We start from the raw sequence: 18,870 nt of genomic DNA on the forward strand, positions 1-18,870 counted from the left end.
AATCACTTATGCCTACTAACACCATCTAGGCGTTATGGAACGATTCTCTTTTGCACCCGTTGCTTTGCTCTTCTGTTACTTTTCGCTTTCATTTGCTAAAACTGCTGAATCGACGAAGGAAATAAGTACACTTCTAAAGGTGTAGTCCTATGGCGCTTTAGATCGTACTTGCTCCCAAAGGTATACAAGCTAGCTACAGTTTTCTCGACGACCTTCGTCTGGAAATTCTCGCACGTTATTTGGAAAATGAAACAGCAAGATCAGTAAAGATAAAACGAAACAACACGGCCTGCTTGCCGCCTCCATCGATACACCTAAAGATGGCGTCATGCAGCAGCTTGTCGCCGCCCGTCGTACAAATCCAAAATGGGTCCGAAGTTTGCACAATCGGATTTGGCCATTCCAACAAAGGCCAATTAGAAGCTGCGAGAGCTTTTATGGGATACAAGGGATGGGGAAATCTTGCTGAGTATCCAAGCTCGAGCTTTCGTGACAGTATGCCATAAAAACCTGCTCTAGGTTTTGATTATTTCGGTTCTTAGCAAGCGAGTTTTTCGCCGATCGTGCCACCGTTTTCGTTTCGTGCAAATCTTGGAAATGCTACGCACAGTTCAGAAAGAGGTTCAGGGAATGGGCTGAGAGTGCAGACTATAGAAGAGTGGCGTGGATTCTTGATGAAGACAATATGCGAATGGTAGGATGCAGTGGCGAGCTGCTGGCTGCTACAGCTACCAACTAGCCTATATATAACTGTGCATGTATTTTCTTATGCGTCAGGCTGCCAGAGATGGATCGTTCTCAAGCAGCGCGGAATTGGGAAACAGGCTGCGAGTGTTTGGCATCAAAAGAGCTTTTAGGGAGAACAAGAATGCCGTTAGACTTTCTCACTTATATCAGGTGATCAACGAACTTGAGCCCGATGAAGAGGCTACGGTAAGTAAGTAAGCAAGCAAGCAAAGGATAGGGTAAATAATCACTTTTTTGACGCTGATTTACCCTCGATCATAGCACGTGTACTGTCTTCCTGCTGATTGACGAGATGTTTTATAGAGCAACGGTGTATATCTCTATGAAGCAGCCTTGACTTTGCATCATCTGCTGAATGTAGGAGACGCTTTCTCTATCGATAAGGAAGCACGTCGAGTTGTAAGCTTTTTCTTCAACATAAAGAGCATTTTCCTTTTGCAAATAATTAATTGCTAGCTTAGAGATTTGGATTCCAAAGGCGTTCACGTGCGACTTGACAGCAGCGGACGAATTCATCAATCCTACAACATATTTGAACTTGGAGAAACGTTTACACAACTAGTTGCCGTTTACAAGAAAGACAAGATACACGAAATCAGTAGGAAGCTTCCACCAGAATCACGTGCTCCAAAAAAGAGAAGAAAACGCGACGTTGTGATTCCTCAGTGTCCGCCAGCAAAAAAAGGAAGCAACGGAAAACTGCATTTCAGAGCTGCTATAGTTCTAGTAAGTTGTTGAGCACCGGCTCTGTCTGCGCTTTGATTTTTTCAAGTCAATTTGTTTTCTCCATAGGAACAACCAGTGGCTACTCGTGCTCCCGGCAAACCAATATCTGGTTTTGCCGTTAACATGATGAACAGTCTGGCGCAAGCTCTGGATTTCACTTACGAACTCAGTGAAGCCAAAGATGGCATATACGGTGCTGTGACAATAAATGAGAGTACAGGCGAAGCCAATGCAACTGGCCTCATTGGGCAAGTCCTAAACTGCGTAAGTAACAAAATTAAAGTTTCTCGAGTCGGTTTTTTCCGTTTCAGGACGTGGATCTGGCCGTGGGAGCATTGTCTATTTCCGCCGAACGAGAAGCAGTGATCGACTTGACGAAGTCCTGGCACGACTACGGCTTAGTTCTGTTGACACCTGCGCCGGCAATCATTCAAAGCAACATTTGGAGCTGCTTCCATCCCTTTTCAACGGGAGTCTGGATGATAGTTCTCGGTGCACTCGGCCTTGTCATCTTGTCCGTACCGATAATGATTGCCGTGACCGGAAAACCATTCTACGGCACTTTAACGGACAATCTTGATAGTCCCGGTATTGGACTAGGTCAACGTCTCTATGACTCTCTCTGGTTTCTCTTCAGCACGGGTTTGGGCCGGGGTCCGGACGGGGCCAACTTACCCGTGCGAATTATCCTCGCCGGTTTCTTTGCCTTCATGCTCATTGTCACGTCAACGTACACGGCCAATTTGGCAGCGTTTCTTACCGCGGTACGGACGGTCACCCCGATAAGAAGCGTACAAGATCTTGCCTACCAGAAAGCTATTCCCTTCGGAACCGTACGTCAGTCGGCCGTGGAGAAGATGTTCCTGACCTCCTCCGTATCGCCATTCAAAGAGATTGGCACGTACATGAGAAACAACCCCCAGTGGATGGTCAATACGGCCGAAGAAGGTGTAGATAAAGTAAAAAATGCGAATATGACAAATGGTGTTGGCTATGTTTTTATTTGGGACTCGCCAGTGCTGACTTACTATTCGCAGATAAAGCCCTGCACAGCTCAAGTAACAGGCCGTACATTTTCAAAGAAGGCCTACGGGATTGGAATGCCGAAAGGGATGCCGTATCGAAGCAATTTCTCTTTGGAAATACTGAATATGCGAGCTGGCCGAAGTCTTACGTCACTGACAGCGGTTGGAAGTTCCCTCTATGAAAATGGCGAATGCGGAGTTCCGGGCGGAGGTGGGGGAAGTGAGGTTGAAGGAATTTCAGCTATACATATTGCTGGCTCGGTTGTATTCACGTTTCTTGTGCCGTTGGGAATTGCTGCTTTGATTGCCAGTGTGCAGAAAGTCATTCGAAGCCGTTGCAGTTCATCTACTACAAAGGGAAATGTAAGTGGAACGAAACAGCTTGGCGAAGGTTTTCTAATGTCTGTCTTTAGGGAAACGAGAACATCCAAACGAATACAGATGTAAGGTTTCTCCGCGAAACAAAAAAAGTTCAATTTCATTCTTGTTTGTAGGACAGCGAGACGAAATCAACGCCTTTGTAAGAGAAACACGAGATGTCTATTCTAGTTAGAACAGTAGAGTTGGACTGTAGTCACTTTGGTGCTTGTGACCCTAGATTTAGATGGTATAGGTCTATAGGAGCAATGACAGAGAAAGAAAACGAAACGTGATTCCAGGCTCAGCGAGGATAGACACTGATGGGGTTTCCAAGATGTGCTGCAGGTACACGGAGAGAAGAATTTTCACTGTCTTCATCCTCCAAAAGCAATCTAGAGTCAATTAGTAATCAATACCTGTACACTGCCATTTAGATTGAAACTGTCCATCTCACGGTTTACCTACAAAAGATGTAATAATCATGCTGTACCGTTTTGTAGCCGCCACCGCCATCACTTGATTCCCTTCCTTAGGTATCTAATAAAACGCAGCAGGTTAGTCCTGGCATTTTCAGCAACTGGAAGTCGAGCTCCGAGACTTTTCCTCTTAGACGCAATCTAGACAAAGAAAAAAAAAACAAAGCCGGCGCTCGTGCTTTCACATACAAAATGACGTAATAATACCCTCTTCTTCAAACCGGATGCTACTCCTTCCAATTGGGGTAGTAACTGCAAAAATTTGACGGTCGGCAAGACGATGTCGCCGTCGCCGCCAAAAACATCAAAAATAGCGTCCAAAGCCTCGACCACGACCCAGAGATCCGTGTCACTAGATACGGCTTTGCACAGAGCGCTCCCGACGACCTGTGCAAGGAGACACAGAGAGCGACACTGAATCGCTTTAGTATCCACAAAAACGCGTACATACCGTAAGCAGCTCCGCGGCATCTGAACGCTGAGCTAGTGACGTCCCAAGGACGCCAAGTAGGCCGACAACATTGGCGCGCACGGACGGAAAAGCCACCGTTGGACACACGGAGGCAATTCGGATAATCTGCTCAGGTTGAACGCACTAGGAAAGAAATCGTTTCTTACGGGGAGATCACAGAACCTAGGCAGCACTTTATGTCCCGTCAATTGTAGCCTCTTTGCTAACGAACGCATAGCGCCGGTCACCGCTTCAAGAAATTCTTCGTCTGAACGAGATGGACCTAGAACAGAAGGTCAATAAAAAAAAAACGTGAACTCGCTTGGCCTCTTTTGCGCCTGCCTTTTTCCGATACTCCTGTCGCCAAGTCGAATAGACTTGGCCACAGGCTGTCAAGCGAATCGGGTCGACTGAGCTCGTCGCTGTCTAACATCGAGAGCATATTGTGCAGCGCTACCAATGCTCGAGACTGTACGGTGTTCAGCCTTGAAAAGAGAAGAGACGTTAGGAAGACGACGCGCCGTCGGCGAATGCGCTAACTTTTGTACAAGTGTCTGGCCGAGGTTATGGGCGCCCAACAGTTCATAAACAGCCGGATCGGCAAATCGGCATTTGCTTAATGTCTACGCACGTTATATCCTATTCTTTTAAATTAATTAATTAAGGCGGTACCTTTTCTGGTAGGCAGTGACTGACGACAGCCTCAACACTGTCAACAGACATACTCAATGCCATCTAGAAAGAGACGTTCCAAAATAGAAGAGAAAAACTATTCTATGCTTGTTTACTGATTCGAATCCACTTCCATTCTGCTCCTCCTCGACTCCTTCCACTTCACTGTCCGACTCTGACGGGAGGCTACCTCCATCATCACTACTGTCTAAAGGCCATCGGTCGCGGACTTTCAACTATATTGTATACGTAACTAACCATCATTGCAGCACAGGTTTGCCAATATTTCTAAAGCTAGTTGCTGAGCTGCTAACGCGATTCTAATATCTAACACCTAAGGAAAGAAAATGTCTTGATAATAACAAATATTAGTCTAAGATTGTCGATGGAGTAAGTGGACAAAGGCAAATATGACAACAGCTAAAATAATCTCACCTGATCTGATTCCTTACGTTCTTGATACTATGAAACGACGAGAGTTTACAGTATTATTTCACTACCAGATTTCTCCTTCTCGTCGTACCTTTTCTGCTTCCTCTATCGCCCCAGCATCAGCTGCTACAAGATCAGGGGCAATAGCTTTCATTTGAGCCGGAACGTCGACGTCCAGCGCTTTTGCAAGTGCGCGTGCAATGGCCTGCATTGCTTGGCCGCGAGCGACTGGTGACATGTGTCGATGAACGTTGAATAGGATGCCTGCCGTCAGGACGCGAAGCATCATGTGACGAACGGCGTCTCCATCGCATAGGAGAAGACGTTCGAGTGTCGTGAGCATTTCGCCAGAACCGACTATGGTTTCACAAAGGGGAGGATTTTCCTCTGTCACCGTGTGCAGGCACTGAGCTGAATAGAGAAAGAAATGAAAGAAATGACACAATTACGAACTTGACATTGTTTTCTACCTGCCGTCACTGCTATCGACGGAAAGAATCTTTCAGACGAGATGCAGTAGAAGACGAGGGGGAGAAGATTTTCGCTGTTGAAGATCTTCACGACCGTAGCGGAGCATTCACTGCAATACAATGCAAAAAGCAAATAGTCGTGTCAACATGCCGAGATGACCTTAAATTCCATAGTAGATGAAGCCCTTGTTCAATTTGGTCGAGACACGTTTCGTCGATGGGAGCAGCGTCACTAATCGTCACACTTTCAAGCGACTGCAGCAGTAGACACAGTCAGTTTATGCTCGATCGACGACGACGGCTCTTTCAACTTACACGCTTGAAGAAGACCACGAGAGACGTCATCACATCGTCCTCTACCATACGAACGCACGTCTCGTGACCGGCAATAGTCAAATTCCTACAACGAGGAAGTAGGAACAGAAAATAAAGTGACCTTTCTACATGGACTACTCACTGAACCTCAATGCAAGACTTAGTAAAGATTGAGGTACAGTGAGGAGCATCTAACTAAAGTAGACTACACCTGAGCATACCTCAGTGCTCCGGCTGCTCCCAGTCGCAGTGCTTCGCACTCGTCGACGAGCATCGACGCGAGCGACTTCACAACGCCTTTATCGAGCAGAATCGGCACGATTTCGGCTTCAAGAACGAGATTCGCGAGTCCGGCGCACGCACACTGACGATCTTCGGCCGAAGGACTGGAGAGCTGAGAACGCGTAGGATATTGACAAAGCGAAGGCAGCAACGGCAATCGCAGTTACCATTTCGATTAGATGATCGTGCGCCGACGACGAATCGACGGCGTCCAGAACGCTTTCCTGCTCTTCTATCGCTTCGGCGACGCTGGGAAGGCCTGTCGGCTGAATGCGAGCCTTCTTTCGCTTCTTTCGGAGCTTTCCCATCGCTTGGAACGGTCGGTAAAAGACGCTATGTTCGTTTAGAGCATTGCTTCTTCGCGAAGGTGAGATTGCACGTGGGTTTTTTGCGTAGGGAAATCTAACCACAAAGTGCCCCGTATAAAGATGGACATCAGTCGAGCGTCTCGAGACGAAAAGCTCCAAATCTGTCGCAAGTGTTAGTCTAGACGTTCAGAACGCCTTTTGTTTTGTACTCTCTTTATCATTTTAAGACTATCGGTGGGGATTCTTCTGCCTGCCGTTCATTTGGCTCGTGAATTTCGTCTGGTTCTTCAAGGACGCCTTTCGCAAGTCGAACCCGGACAAAGAGATACGAAAATGTAAGCAAAATTTGCCCGCTCGGCGACAACGAGCACACTAATCGAGGAAGCGTTTGAATAGACCTCTTGAGATCAATTTCGGGCGTCGGCATCTGGATTGTTGTCTGGACGACGTGGATCGTCATCTATCAGAAGAAACGAGCTTCTTGGGGAGGCTTCGGCGATGGACTGTCAGTGACAGTACCGGGCGGAGTTCCCTAGTAGGTGGCAGAAGAATTGTGCGAACGAACGTTCCAAATCAAATATCATATCATTGTTATTAAATTTGTTCCGTTTGGCGTTTGTAGTAGTTATTGTATCCTTATAATATCTCTCTTAGTTCAAAGAACGATTCCAACTCAAACAAAAATTGACTATAGAACTCAACTCTTGTCATTGTCATTAAATAGTTACTGTATCTTAGTCGAAAGAATAAACCCAACTCATCAAAAATTTGTTTAAACTATAGAACTCAACTCAATCAAGAATTCCAATAAACCAACCGCATCTATGTCACCTTATTGAGCAGAAGGATGGGTGACAGGCAGCATCCAGGGTTGAAAACCCGGCGGTGTGTGATGAACGGTCACTGGGACATTCCTCTGATGAGGAGCTGCGGCAGCAGCAGCAGCAGCAGCAGCAAATGGAAGTGGCCAATGAGTGAGGTAAGAGGGAGGTGGACGTGGAGAAAACGTAGCCAATCCATTCCACTGATTGTTGACGGGAGCCCGAGGACGTGAGGGCAGCCCCTCATGGTTATCGGGAGCAGTTCCATAGTGCTGAGGAGGCGGTCGGGCGACGGGCAAGGGAGCCTTTCCGTTGTGCTGACGACTCGGTGGGCCCGCCAGCCCGTGGTCAACGGGAACAGTTCCGTTGTGCTGAGGAGGGGCATAGTCGATGGGATCCGTTTGCTTGTGCTGTGAGGCTATAGGCAGCCTTTTTAGGAATCCATTGATCAGACGGCATTGGACGCCCATCGCCGCTTCAATTCGCTGAAAGCGCTTGTTCATGGAAGACTCCAACAACTGGAGAGACGTGGCAAAATCACAGCTGCACGCTGTCGTGAGTGGGTTGCGGCTTGGCAGAATCGCTTGGTGGCCGACGTCGCCGTGATAACCGGAGTCGTCTTCACCGCTACCGCCGTCTCCTTCGCCGCCGTCTCCTTCGCCGCCGTCTCCTTCGCCGGAGTCTCCTTCTCCGCCGCCTCCTTCGCCGCCGTCTCCTTCGCCACCGTCTCCTCCGCTGCCTGAAGGTACTTGCTCATTGCAGTTGCTGTTTGCTCTGACCGTCGCGTTCCTCTCAGTACTGAGGGCTTTTGCTTTTGGAAGAAGACAAAAGATCCCGTTTCTCTGTCTAAAGGGAAAACGCAGAAGGACTTACCCGTGGCTTCAAGCGTAGTTGACATAAGATTCTTGAGGACCTCATAGCAGATTGATTTCGCAGCCTAAAAATACAATTGACGACACGCATCCTTTTTCGTCACAATAGCTACGCACCATTTCCTTCAAAAAGTCGCCGTAGTGTTCCCTCATCGACGAAATAAGTACTTCCACGGACACTAATCAAGGCTCTTTGATGAAAGATTATACTACTGCTGTACTATAGCTAGCCTACCCATCAAAGCGACGTCTTTCAAATGCAAGAGACGAATAAAACGATCAATCACGACAAGTGCGTCGCGAAATTGTGTGCCTTCTCTAGAAAAGATTTCCATCAAATGAAAAAAGCATCATTTCTCTGTAACGGCGTCACGGACTCGCTATGAAACACCAGCTTGTCGTCGTCGTCAGTTGTTGTAGCAATATCAGCAGACATACGCAGTACACTGCCGGCACGCGGACGACCACTGGGAAAATTAATCAGAAAGCAAACACGTGATTGGTTACACTTACTCGTCAGACCAACCGGAAAGCTGATAATGTGTAATGATCTTGTGCTGATCACGCATCTACACAACTGACGTCACGTTTATTCTTTTTCCATGCATGTCTCCACCTTCAATGTGATCGTCCTGGCGACGTATCCGTTCTTAGCTGATTCAGCGTCGCACTGGATAAACAAGAACCCGTGCTCTGTTTGGATTCCATATGGCCGATTCTCAGGCCAATAGTTTTCACCCTAAGATGGCAGACTACACTAGTACTACTATAGTAGCCGAGGTACGTTACTACCTTCACGTCAATCATTGCAATAAGTGAGACATCCATTCTCCACACTCTCATCCAGAATTTCTTTTTCTCCACTATTCCAACAGGAGTGTGAGCAAGAAAGTACACTGGTGAATACTTAAAAATTCTACAGTTAGAATCTACTGCTTTCTGTTGTGAACAAAGTCACCTGTGAATCGGCTTCGATGAAAGCATCGTCGTTATCTGCATGAAGCGATGCCTGTGATGTCTTGGCTACGCAGCCAGCAGCATGACCATAATCGCACGGCTAAAAACAAGAGTTATAAAAGACAAAGAAAGGCGCCCCCGCCTTTTCACTTGCCTTCTTTGGAACAGTTTTCGTCACATCTTCCGCGCCTCTCGCTTTGTTGCGGAGAGAGTTTGACGCCTCCAGCTCGTCAGACTGCGCGAACAGTTTCGGATCATTCCTAAACAGAGATGTGAAACAATGCTCCGTCTGTTTTTTGTCAGAGCCTCTTTCTAACTCGTTTGTGAGTTCGAGCTGTCTTTTTCTCGTTGAAGTGGCACTCTCTCTGCAAGATAAAAAGGCGAGCTGCGCGCTTTTGTGAAAGAAGGCGTGGGAAACCGAACGTAAGAACGTGGGAACGGGACAACGGGACAATGAGGAGGCAGGAGCGGACCTCAGTACCTTATTCTGAATTCTTCGATCGCCCTGGCAGCACGGACGGCACGTGAGTGGAGAGAGTCGTCGAACGCTTCCATCAGCCTGAGAGAAGTGGGCGGAGTGCGCGCGCAAAACATACGTTCCTGCCAGTGACGTCGAGACAAACCACTCCCATGCAGTCTCTCCTGGTCTGCCCTCACAAGAGTAGATATTTTCTTCTAACGGGCGTTTTGGACGCAGCACACTCCAGAACTTCGCCTCGTCTAATGATTTCAACGAAGGAAATCGTGCAGCGTGAAATTAGCCTGTAAACTAGAGAATGATGGCCCGGTGTTCACCGTGTTGCCATCATGCAGAGCCTCCCATCGCTTACCGTACGCGAGTGCATAACATAGTGTGACGTCATAGTTTTTATGCTGTCACATATTCACGTTGTCATTACAGCCGTTAGCTACTACTAGTACAGCTCAGTCCTACCTACATACTGTAAATACAGTACTTGCATGATTGCTGTGTTTTCCTAATTAGGCGCTTTTCTGACGTACAGTACAGTGCGTGCCAGCATAAATGGCCACAAAACGCGCGCTAAGATCACTGTAGATCACTCGCTGCAAGACATACAGTGTCACTGTGTGTCAACGAAAATCACTCTAATGCCTATTTTAAACAGGGATGTCAGTTTGACTTTTGTGGGACGTACTCCCAAAGATTTAAATTTTTTGCAAGTTTAGCGCGCGCTAATTTTGTAAAGGAAAGAACATTTTCAAATTCGCCGATAATAAATTTCTAAACAATGCACGTGAGAAGCCATTTATAGAGTGAGTTTCTTTCTAACTTGATCCCTAACGGAAAAAAATGCATTTCTATTTACGTCACGTGACATCCGTTTCTTTCCACCGAATTACTGTATTGAAAATCAAAGATAATGAAGTTTTAGAAAATGGTATAAAGTGACAGATGAGTTTATGAAAGCCGTCATATGTTGTTTGAAACTGGAAAAAAACGAACTTTTCTGTGTTCTTAGCAAAACGTATAGAAACGTTGTCTGCGGTGAAATCAAAACCGTTTTCTTACAAAATAGACGTAAATAGAAATGCTAGACTTCATTGGAAATCCTTGATGTGACGATCAAACGTCAAAACTACGCCAAATGTAAACTACGCTCTGAATTCCTCGCGCGCTACTAAAAGTCCCGTTTGGCCATTTATGCTGGCACGCACTGCACTGTATTTGATAATGTGCTCTGTATTTGAGGAGGACCTATGCATGTGTACGGGTCATATTTCCTGTTACCCGTACACGCGTACATACCCACCCATATACTGTACATGTGACTGGATACTTTTGATTGTGACGTCAGAGCGTGACAATCAAAACTGTCGTTTCGGTTTCTCAGCGCATTTATAACACGGAAAATAGCACAGATCAATTGGAAATAAGGGTTTCTACGCATTTTTTCCGATTATGAAAGAAAAAACGCTTTATTCGCGCCGTAAATCGCCTTTTTCGGGTCACCGTTTTGGGCCCCATGTCGCGCATGCGCTGTACGAAAAAAGGGTTTTTTAAGTTACGTCACAATACCGAGCGTGACGAACAGACATACATACATACATACAGACAGACATACAGACACTTCCGGCCCTAAGATCACGTTTGAGAGAGCCTCCCTTCGCCGTTATACGGGCTCCACCCGTACAACTCTGGTGGTCGGCTCCATTATCAGTCAATCTTTTCCCTACTCCAAGGCGAAGCTAACACGGCACTTGACTTCAGTCTGTTTATTGTTAATTTGACGTTTGTACTAATAACAGTTATTTTATCCTTAAAGTATCACTTCTCTTACAGTAGTTGAAAGAATTAGACCAAACTCGTCATTATGCACTCTGTAACTTCATAAACTTAATTTATTAAGTAACCGGTTCTGCTGCAAATCCGGATTAACGTCGCCTTATTGAGCTTCTAGAAGGGTGAGCATCAGGCTGCATCCACGGTTGAAAACCAGTGCTCAGATGTGGCGTCCAGGAGCCGCCGCCAGCGACACCAGCTTGATGAACGGGCGTTAGCACGTTCATCTGATGAGGGGTAGAAGCAACAAATGAAGGCGACCAAGCAAGGAGAGTTGGCGAACATGCGGGCGGCCCTGTTAGTCCATTCCATTCATGGTTGATGGGAACGGTTCCGTAGTGCCGAGGAGGCGGCGGGCATGCAGATATGGGCAGCCCCGCCGATCCGTTCAGCCCTAGGACTCGGCTGATCAGACGGCGTTGGGCAGATGATTCCCTTTCCAAAGCGCTCAGCAGCGTTTCAATTTGCTGAAAGCGCTCGTTCACGGAAGATGTCAACGATTGGAGAGACGCGGAAAAATCCCAGCTGCAACACGTGCGGCTTGGCGGCATCACTTGGTGGCTGACGTCGTTGTGATAACCGGAGTCGTTTTGACCGACACTGCTGTTTCCTCCACTGACCGAGGTTGTTTGCTCGCTATTCACTGAGACGTTTTGACCGCCACCGTTGTCTCCTTCACTACTGACCGAGGCTGTTTGCTCACTGTTTATTAACCTCACTTTGACCGTCTTATTCTTCCCAGTACCGCCTCCGCTGCCTGAAGGCACGTTCGCACCGCTCACATCAACCGTCGGGTTTCTCTCAATACCGCTGCCTGAAGTTGCTTGCTCACCACTGCTCACATCAACCGTCGCGTTCGTCCCAGCACCGCCTTCGCCGCCTGAAAGCACTTTCGCACTGTTCACCTCAACCGTCGCGTTCCTTCCAGCACCGCTTCTGTCGCCGCCGTCGCCGCCGCCGCTTGAAGGTAAGTCCTCGCCGTTCACATCAACCGTCGCGTTCCTCTCAGTACTGCTGCCGTTGTCGTCGCTGCCCGAAGTGGCTTGCTGACTGTTCACCGCAGCCGTCGCGTTCCTCTCGGCACTGAGGGCTTTAGAAAAGGCATTCTTTCTCTGTTTCAAGAAAAAACGCAGAAGGACTCACCTGTGGCTTCAAGCGTAGCTGACACAAGATTCTTGAGGACCTCAAAGCAAATCAATTTAGCCGCCTGAAATTTGAAGACATGTAGAATCAATCCTTTTACGTCACAACCGTTACGTACCTTTTCCTTCAAGAACTCGCGGTGCTGTTCCCTCAACGACGAAATAAGTCCGTCCACAGAGACTAATTAAGAATTTTTTATATAAGATTCTACAGTACTAGTCTGTACCTACCCATCGAAGCCGCGTCTCGCGTACGCAAGATGCGAATAAAGTGATCAATCACAACAAGCGCGTCGCAAAATTGCGTGCCTTCTCTATAGAGAAAAGATTTGCATCAGGCGAAGTCGTTTATCTGTAACGACGTCACGGACTCGCAGTGGAACATCATCCTGCTGTCGCTCGTCGCAGCAATATCCGCAGCCATACGCATTAGACTGTCGGCATTTGGACGACCACTAGAAAATCAGAACAAAAAAACATCTTCAAATTGCTGAAGAACAACACGTGGTGACACTTACTCGTCAGACCATCTGCAAAACTGATAATGTGCAACAATCTTGCTCTGATCATGCATCTACACACAACCGACATCACGTTTATTCTTTTTTTTCCATGCAATTCTCCACCTTCAAAGTGATCATCCTGACAACGTATCCATCCTTAGCTATTTCACTGTCGCACTGGGCAGACAAGAACCCGTGCTCTGTTTGGAACTCAAATGCATATGCCAAATGCTCGGGCCAATATTTTTTACCCTAAGAGATTCAAATCAAAGGCACCATGCCACGCTATGTAACAGCAGAAAACGAAATTACCTTCATGTCAATCATTGCAATAACTGAGACGTTCATGCTCCACACGGTCATCCACAATCCCTTTACGTTTGCCGTATAGATAGGAGAGCGAGCAAGATACACCGGTTCATTCTTATCAAAGGTTCCACAGTTATACTCTAGTTTTTGTGGCGAACAAAGTCACCTGTGCATTAGCTTCAGTGACATTGGCTTCCGAAATAGGCCAGTGATTATCTACAGGACACAAGAGCAAATGTACTTCGGAAGGCGACCTCTAGCACGTTCGGTATTAATTAACATAAATTAGCTCCGGAATTGCCAACACGCAGTATTAATTAACACAAATTAGCTCCGGAATTCCGGAGCAATGGCTGTTCTCTTACTCGATCCGACGCAGTCAGCAACACTGTCGTCATTTCCATAATCGTACGTCCTCAAATCAGCACTTATCTTCATTAGAAAAAAAATTGAGATTCATCATGTGGAATCTAAAGGCTCCTAGCTCCCTCCGCCTCTTTGCTTGCCTTCTTTGGAGAAGTTACGGTGTAGCTGTGATCAGACTGATTGCTGCACGTCCCACTTTCCTTGTCTCTCGCTTTGATTTGATTAGAAGTACTTGAGGCCTCCAGCTCCTCGGACTGTTTAGAGACGTTCCTAAAGAGAAGGAAGAACGCTCGACCGTGTTTTCCAAGTCATTTTTTTACTTGTGTGTGCGTTCGAGCTGTCTTTTTCTCGAAAGAGAATCCGAAGTAGGGGCCTTTCTCCTGAGTGCTTTTGTGAACGAAAGAGCGTGGATTGAAACGGTAGGAGCAAACCTTTCACCGAATTCTTCGATCGCCCTGCAGGTATACGAGTGGTCAAACGCTTCCATAAATCCCCCTGCTCCGTAAAAAGTCCGCAAAAGTCGCGTGCGCGCGCAACGTAACGTAGGTACACGTGACACGTGTTCGCGTTGGTTCGCGTTGCTGGGGTTTTCCTGCGAACAACATCACGGCAAACTTTCCAAACATGATTCTAGGCTTCTCATTACCGTTGCCCAGAGATATATACGGCTCTGTCGTTGTCTACCGCCAAAAAAACGCAGTCTAGCGCGCGTTGTTGTCAAAATGGCGGACGAAGATACTCCAACGGTAAACAAACCGCCCCAGCCGGTACAGCGAAGGATTATTAGGGGAAAAGGTACAGTTAGAATGCGTCCCGACGCAATTGATCCTCCTTCTGTAAGTTCACACGTCCTAGCTCCAGAAATACCGATTTTTGAACGCAAAAACTGGCTCATTCATCTACACTACGTCCGAAAAGAGTTCAAAACATGCAAAGTAACTGTTCTAGAGTAGATCAGACCGGCGTAGGAAGTCTGCACTCCTCGTAGGCTCTAATACAAGAGCAACTTCACGAGACAAACGGGAGATGCGAATTCGCTTTATACGTACAGGGTATAAAGTCACTGACATGAAATTCAGGCCTAAAATTTCTGCGTAGCTCTAATAGAACGCTTGGAAGGCAACATACAATCGTCATTGGAGATCTTCCAGAAAGCTCAGCAACTCAACAGCACAAGTCCGAATACGATGAAACAAGTAGCGAGATCGCTGTACGTACAAGCGAGAAACGTCAGGGGTAGATAGTGGCCTTCAGCAGACGTCTCTAGGGTAGAGTCCTTAGTAGTTTGGGTCATCCTCACTATAAGAGCCATCCCCACCATTATCCTTAGTCCCTGTCTTCTTTGTTCTTTCTTCTGTAAGTATTCTTTGCTTTGATCGTTGCCACTATACAAATCTTTAGTATATAAGAATCTTGTCTCTTATATGTTCTCGTTTCAGCTTTCTTCTTGGAAGGCACCGAGCTGCCCTTGAAGCGTATAACGAAGCGGCAAGGCTTAGCAGTCGAGACTGGGTGAGGCAAACGTAGTACACTTTCCCGAACTTTGCGCGTCTAAATGTCGTTACTCCATGGAACAAAGGAAATCTTTCACAATCAAGGTGCGCAGCGTGAAATCTAGCTTGGAAACTTAGAGTCGATCTTTTCTCTCCACTCAAGGCATTTGCTACATTCATCTCAAAGACTATGGACAGGTAACGCGGCGAACGCGACATATTTCTCCTTGGGCGCGCACCGCGATTGAGATAGAAAGTGATATCCGGAGAACTAGACCCTATCTAGTGATAGAGAACAGGGAATTCTCGTGACTGATCTATATGCAGGCGAGGGAGTGTCTTCGGAAGGCAATTCGGCTGAATAGCGCCGTTGCATCTTTTATTCAACTCGGTCGCGTCTACCTACTCCAAGGCGAGGTCAACATGGCACTCGACTTATACACGCACGCAGTCAAGTAGGCACGAAAGTCGAGCGTCCGTCTCTCGCTTGCTCGAGAATTTGTCTAGTTTTAATCCGGAGAATCCCGATATGATGAGCACACTGGGTCTTCTCTATCTTGAGGTAAAGGAAGCGATAAGGGTTCAGTTGATTACATGCGAGACGTTTGTGCACGGTATATCAGACGGGCGAGACGCAGAAGGCGTTCAATTTGCTTGGTAACGCTTTGACGTACGATCCAACTCACTTCAAGGTAGCGTGATAATTTGATAGTATTATTTAGATTATGTCATTTTCCCCGGGGGGCGAGTTTTGTCTTCCCTCTCTTTGCTTAGTCTATTCTCGGGGCTGGATCGATGATACAGCGGCAGGGCGACTATGACGTTGCTTTGACGAAGTACAAAGTGGCCACCGAGTCGGCGCCGGAATCCCCTCAGCTGTGGAACAACATAGGAATGTGTTTCTTTGGCAAAAACAAATACGTTGCGGTAAGCGTTATGGAAATGGAAATGGCCTCGGGTTCCCTCCGTCCACGTATTTGCTGTTTTCTTTTCCCCGTCTACCCGAGATATCTAATGCATGCGGTTTATTTCGTACAGGTTTCGTTCCCTCATTTCTCCCCCTTATTAGACTAGTTACAACCGCCGATTGACGTAAAGTCAAAAGAGGTCTCTATTGGCGAATTTCCACCGCCAATTTTCTTGTAGTGCGACAGCAACGCCGAAGTCCAGTAGGCTCGTCCCCGAAGCATACTCGCGAAATCTCTCTCCTGCACTCCCGGTCCTATATCCATGTGCAAATAGTAGCTGACAACAGAGCCCTTTTTCGTCTCCTTCGGTGGGGTGGGATGAATGAATACCGCGGACGGATAGGCGACGGCGCGCACGAGACCGGGCACCGGTCGTCGACATTCGGAATCGGCGTTCCGATACAGAATAACGTAGCCGCCGTCGTCGAGTCGACGCACGGTCATGTAGAGCACGACGTCGCGATTGACGAAGGGCGGCGGCAAACCGAGCACCCAGTAGAGCACGTGATAGTGCCGATGCTTTTCGACGACGTCGATCTTGGGAAACGTTCGATCCCACGACGATCGCGTCGAATAGCTCGTCAGTATCCTAGCGACGTCGCACGGCGTCACGTCGTCGACGACGTGAAAGGATTTGAAAGCGAACGTGTTCGTGCCGGCCCAGTGTCGCATGCAGACGGACGTGCCCGTCGGCGCGCTCCCGTTCATTATCGTACGCCACGAGGCGTCCGGATCGCAATTGAATTCGTCGCGAATCAGTTCGCGAACGAAATGTTTGTGAAAGGGATACGGCGTTTTGACGGACGAGTCCGTCGACGCGCCGCCGCGTCCGTTGACGTGATTCACCAGATTGCGGTACCAGTTTGTCAGTGTGAGCTGCGCGGCCGTCGATACAGCGTCCGGCGACGCGTCCGTCGCGCCGACGTCGTAATCGAGTAGAAGCTCGACGAACGAACGGGCGACGCCGTTGTCGAGAGACGTCGGGCAGACTCGCATGCCCGATCGACCGACTTTTCCCCGAACGACGGCACCGGCCGGATCGGCGGGATAGCAGTCGTGATGCGGCGGGCATCCGACGTCTTTTTGAAGAATAATCGTACATTCGTTCGTTGTCTTCGGCCCACTTAGCGCGTAAAGAAAATCGCGATCCAAAGCGACGGAAGCAATTTTCATTACGCTGTACATGATGCGGTGGCGGTCGGGAGCGCACGAGCGTACGATTTCCGCTGCCGCTGTGACGGTGTCCCACTTTCGTCGTTGACTGACGTCGGTCAAAAGGTCGACGACCGTATCGACGTCGGCGATGTCGACGGCGAAACGGACTTTGGCTCGAATCGTTGTCGGTACCAGCGACGGCGCGGGTTCTTTCCATAAGACCAATTCCGGCTCGCTGTTAACCACTTCGATCCAGTCGGTACTGTCGAGAGCTTCGGCGAAATCGTTGAAGTCGCTTTCGGCAAAAATACGCCGGTTACAATCGAACCAGGGGCACAGACAGCAAGTCCAGTTCGATCCGCGCCCCGTGCGGCATTCGTTCGTTGCGAGCGCTTCGACTCGCGTAGTGGATAGCGCTAAGACGACGAGGACGCAGGCGGTGAAGAGATGTCGTGCCATCTGTGCGCGGGTTGTTGACTCGGGAGACTGAGGTCAACTGTCCGCAGACGTCCCTTTTATGTCGAGCGCTTGCGTCTCGAGTTGTTCCGGCTTCCGCCGAATTTGACGTCCGGGCGATGGAGGTCGAACTGTACCCTAACCGCAACGCGTGCCGGTTGTACGTATAGCGGTTCCGGCCCCTTGACTTCCTACGCTTTGGGGAGACGCGTTATTGAACCCTCATCCCCTTGTCGGTGTCTCCCTCGAGCACTCGATCACCCCCTCTCTGCGTTCTGTTTTCTTAGGCGGTAAGCTGTCTCAAACGGGCCGCCTACTTGGCTCCCTTCGAATGGCAGATCGCTTATAACCTCGGGCTCGTACATCTCGTCTTGCAGCAGTAAGGGAAGATGTTATGATGGCTCGATTCGACGAACGCCCCCCGTGGGATGCGCGTAGGTACGCGTCGGCGTTTCACTTTCTCAGTACCGCGCTCAACTTGAAACCACGCAACGGGCAATTGTTTATGCTGCTCGCCGGTGAGCCGCGCCTTTCCGTGGGGGGATGGCGGGGATATGTTAACCTTCTGTCCTTTTTACATTCGATTATCGTTCGTAATAGTCGCCCTCACTCACTTGGACGACTTCGAGAACGCAAAACAGGCGTACGAGCAAGCCATAGTGTTAGAACCGTACGTGCTTCAGAATCATTGAATCAACCACTCATATCACGTTTCTCCTCTCGTTTGAACAGGAAGAATCCGACGATCCATTTGAACTACTGCATTGGTCTGTACAATGCCGGCGAGCGCGCGGCCGCCGCGAAGCAGCATAGCCTGTTCGAGCGAAAGTTCGCCAGTGATGACTCGAACGACGTCGATCCCGAGGTATTTGTCCGAAGGGGCTTATATTGTGTCATGTGTTATATGGGGATTTCTAAGGTTTTAGCTACGAGCGCTTCGATTGGCCCTTCCCTCCACGTAGGTGAAGGATTGGTGTGGAAAGACGGAGGAACGGAGAACGGGGAGACAGAAAGGAACAAGAAAGCGGAATCTAATGTTCGAAAATCGGAAGCTATGACTGATGGAGAATAAACGAAGAGTAAAAAGTCAATCACATCATTTGGAACTGCCAGTGTGTATGTCACAATGACCTTTACTTCACGGAACGCTACTTTTCTTTTGTTATACATGCCTCTCGCCTCACTAGAGTGAGGAAGTCGAGAAAGGTCATCGCCGAATTCCTTCAAATTATGCCAAATGCCACGTTGTCTACTTATCCCAC

The 18,870-nt window shown here is 48.2% G+C and overlaps 7 protein-coding genes across 8 annotated transcripts; 3 read left to right on the forward strand and 4 right to left on the reverse strand.

The window, feature by feature from the left end:
• Positions 1 to 34: 34 nt before the first annotated feature.
• Positions 35 to 3,257, forward strand: LOC136184303 (glutamate receptor ionotropic, delta-1-like). The gene is made up of 10 exons (XM_065971174.1): positions 35 to 125; positions 181 to 495; positions 543 to 694; positions 778 to 933; positions 1,051 to 1,146; positions 1,204 to 1,473; positions 1,540 to 1,737; positions 1,785 to 2,861; positions 2,912 to 2,941; positions 2,993 to 3,257. Exons 1-10 carry the CDS (start codon positions 35 to 37, stop codon positions 3,020 to 3,022), a joined length of 2,415 nt encoding a protein of 804 aa, XP_065827246.1. The 3' UTR covers positions 3,023 to 3,257.
• Positions 3,218 to 6,360, reverse strand: LOC136184305 (HEAT repeat-containing protein 3-like). Of its 2 annotated transcripts, XR_010669339.1 has the most exons (17): positions 6,124 to 6,360; positions 5,896 to 6,068; positions 5,675 to 5,759; positions 5,520 to 5,614; positions 5,360 to 5,469; positions 4,981 to 5,300; positions 4,893 to 4,919; positions 4,716 to 4,791; positions 4,574 to 4,665; positions 4,458 to 4,520; positions 4,326 to 4,408; positions 4,128 to 4,270; positions 3,980 to 4,068; positions 3,786 to 3,929; positions 3,542 to 3,721; positions 3,320 to 3,475; positions 3,218 to 3,250 (listed from the first exon to the last, which is right to left on the reverse strand). XR_010669339.1 is itself a non-coding variant. In XM_065971175.1 (16 exons), the coding sequence occupies exons 1-16, from the start codon at positions 6,262 to 6,264 to the stop codon at positions 3,371 to 3,373; spliced, it is 1,926 nt and encodes a 641-aa protein (XP_065827247.1). In that variant the 5' UTR covers positions 6,265 to 6,360; the 3' UTR covers positions 3,218 to 3,370. The 2 variants fall into 2 exon arrangements, 1 of the variants encoding a protein (XP_065827247.1); XM_065971175.1 differs by having other exon boundaries at positions 3,218 to 3,475.
• On the forward strand, positions 6,351 to 7,001 carry LOC136184307 (gamma-secretase subunit PEN-2-like). Its single transcript, XM_065971177.1, has 3 exons — positions 6,351 to 6,436; positions 6,492 to 6,599; positions 6,661 to 7,001. Exons 1-3 carry the CDS (start codon positions 6,385 to 6,387, stop codon positions 6,798 to 6,800), a joined length of 300 nt encoding a protein of 99 aa, XP_065827249.1. The 5' UTR covers positions 6,351 to 6,384; the 3' UTR covers positions 6,801 to 7,001.
• Positions 6,838 to 9,477, reverse strand: LOC136184306 (tyrosine-protein phosphatase non-receptor type 22-like). Its single transcript, XM_065971176.1, has 12 exons — positions 9,396 to 9,477; positions 9,232 to 9,279; positions 9,069 to 9,174; positions 8,916 to 9,014; positions 8,750 to 8,863; positions 8,574 to 8,696; positions 8,471 to 8,526; positions 8,335 to 8,424; positions 8,193 to 8,275; positions 8,075 to 8,136; positions 7,959 to 8,022; positions 6,838 to 7,896 (listed from the first exon to the last, which is right to left on the reverse strand). Exons 1-12 carry the CDS (start codon positions 9,467 to 9,469, stop codon positions 7,097 to 7,099), a joined length of 1,719 nt encoding a protein of 572 aa, XP_065827248.1. The 5' UTR covers positions 9,470 to 9,477; the 3' UTR covers positions 6,838 to 7,096.
• A 1,672-nt stretch (positions 9,478 to 11,149) lies between these two features.
• LOC136185148 (uncharacterized) lies at positions 11,150 to 15,928 on the reverse strand. Its single transcript, XM_065972219.1, has 13 exons — positions 13,968 to 15,928; positions 13,857 to 13,916; positions 13,677 to 13,806; positions 13,536 to 13,602; positions 13,337 to 13,386; positions 13,174 to 13,284; positions 12,985 to 13,113; positions 12,877 to 12,932; positions 12,730 to 12,813; positions 12,590 to 12,672; positions 12,478 to 12,539; positions 12,360 to 12,423; positions 11,150 to 12,306 (listed from the first exon to the last, which is right to left on the reverse strand). The coding sequence occupies exons 1-13, from the start codon at positions 14,021 to 14,023 to the stop codon at positions 11,309 to 11,311; spliced, it is 1,950 nt and encodes a 649-aa protein (XP_065828291.1). The 5' UTR covers positions 14,024 to 15,928; the 3' UTR covers positions 11,150 to 11,308.
• LOC136185150 (Bardet-Biedl syndrome 4 protein-like) lies at positions 14,166 to 18,864 on the forward strand. Its single transcript, XM_065972221.1, has 16 exons — positions 14,166 to 14,331; positions 14,392 to 14,471; positions 14,525 to 14,588; positions 14,635 to 14,746; positions 14,976 to 15,048; positions 15,116 to 15,134; positions 15,193 to 15,227; positions 15,357 to 15,484; positions 15,537 to 15,591; positions 15,653 to 15,721; positions 15,804 to 15,956; positions 17,896 to 17,987; positions 18,047 to 18,126; positions 18,209 to 18,278; positions 18,341 to 18,473; positions 18,528 to 18,864. Exons 1-16 carry the CDS (start codon positions 14,259 to 14,261, stop codon positions 18,678 to 18,680), a joined length of 1,389 nt encoding a protein of 462 aa, XP_065828293.1. The 5' UTR covers positions 14,166 to 14,258; the 3' UTR covers positions 18,681 to 18,864.
• LOC136185149 (uncharacterized) lies at positions 16,040 to 17,640 on the reverse strand. Its single transcript, XM_065972220.1, has one exon. The coding sequence runs from the start codon at positions 17,609 to 17,611 to the stop codon at positions 16,100 to 16,102; it is 1,512 nt and encodes a 503-aa protein (XP_065828292.1). The 5' UTR covers positions 17,612 to 17,640; the 3' UTR covers positions 16,040 to 16,099.
• Positions 18,865 to 18,870: the final 6 nt, after the last annotated feature.

The sequence above is a fragment of the Oscarella lobularis genome, chromosome 3 (assembly GCF_947507565.1).
Source record: "Oscarella lobularis chromosome 3, ooOscLobu1.1, whole genome shotgun sequence".
Taxonomy (NCBI): domain Eukaryota; kingdom Metazoa; phylum Porifera; class Homoscleromorpha; order Homosclerophorida; family Oscarellidae; genus Oscarella; species Oscarella lobularis.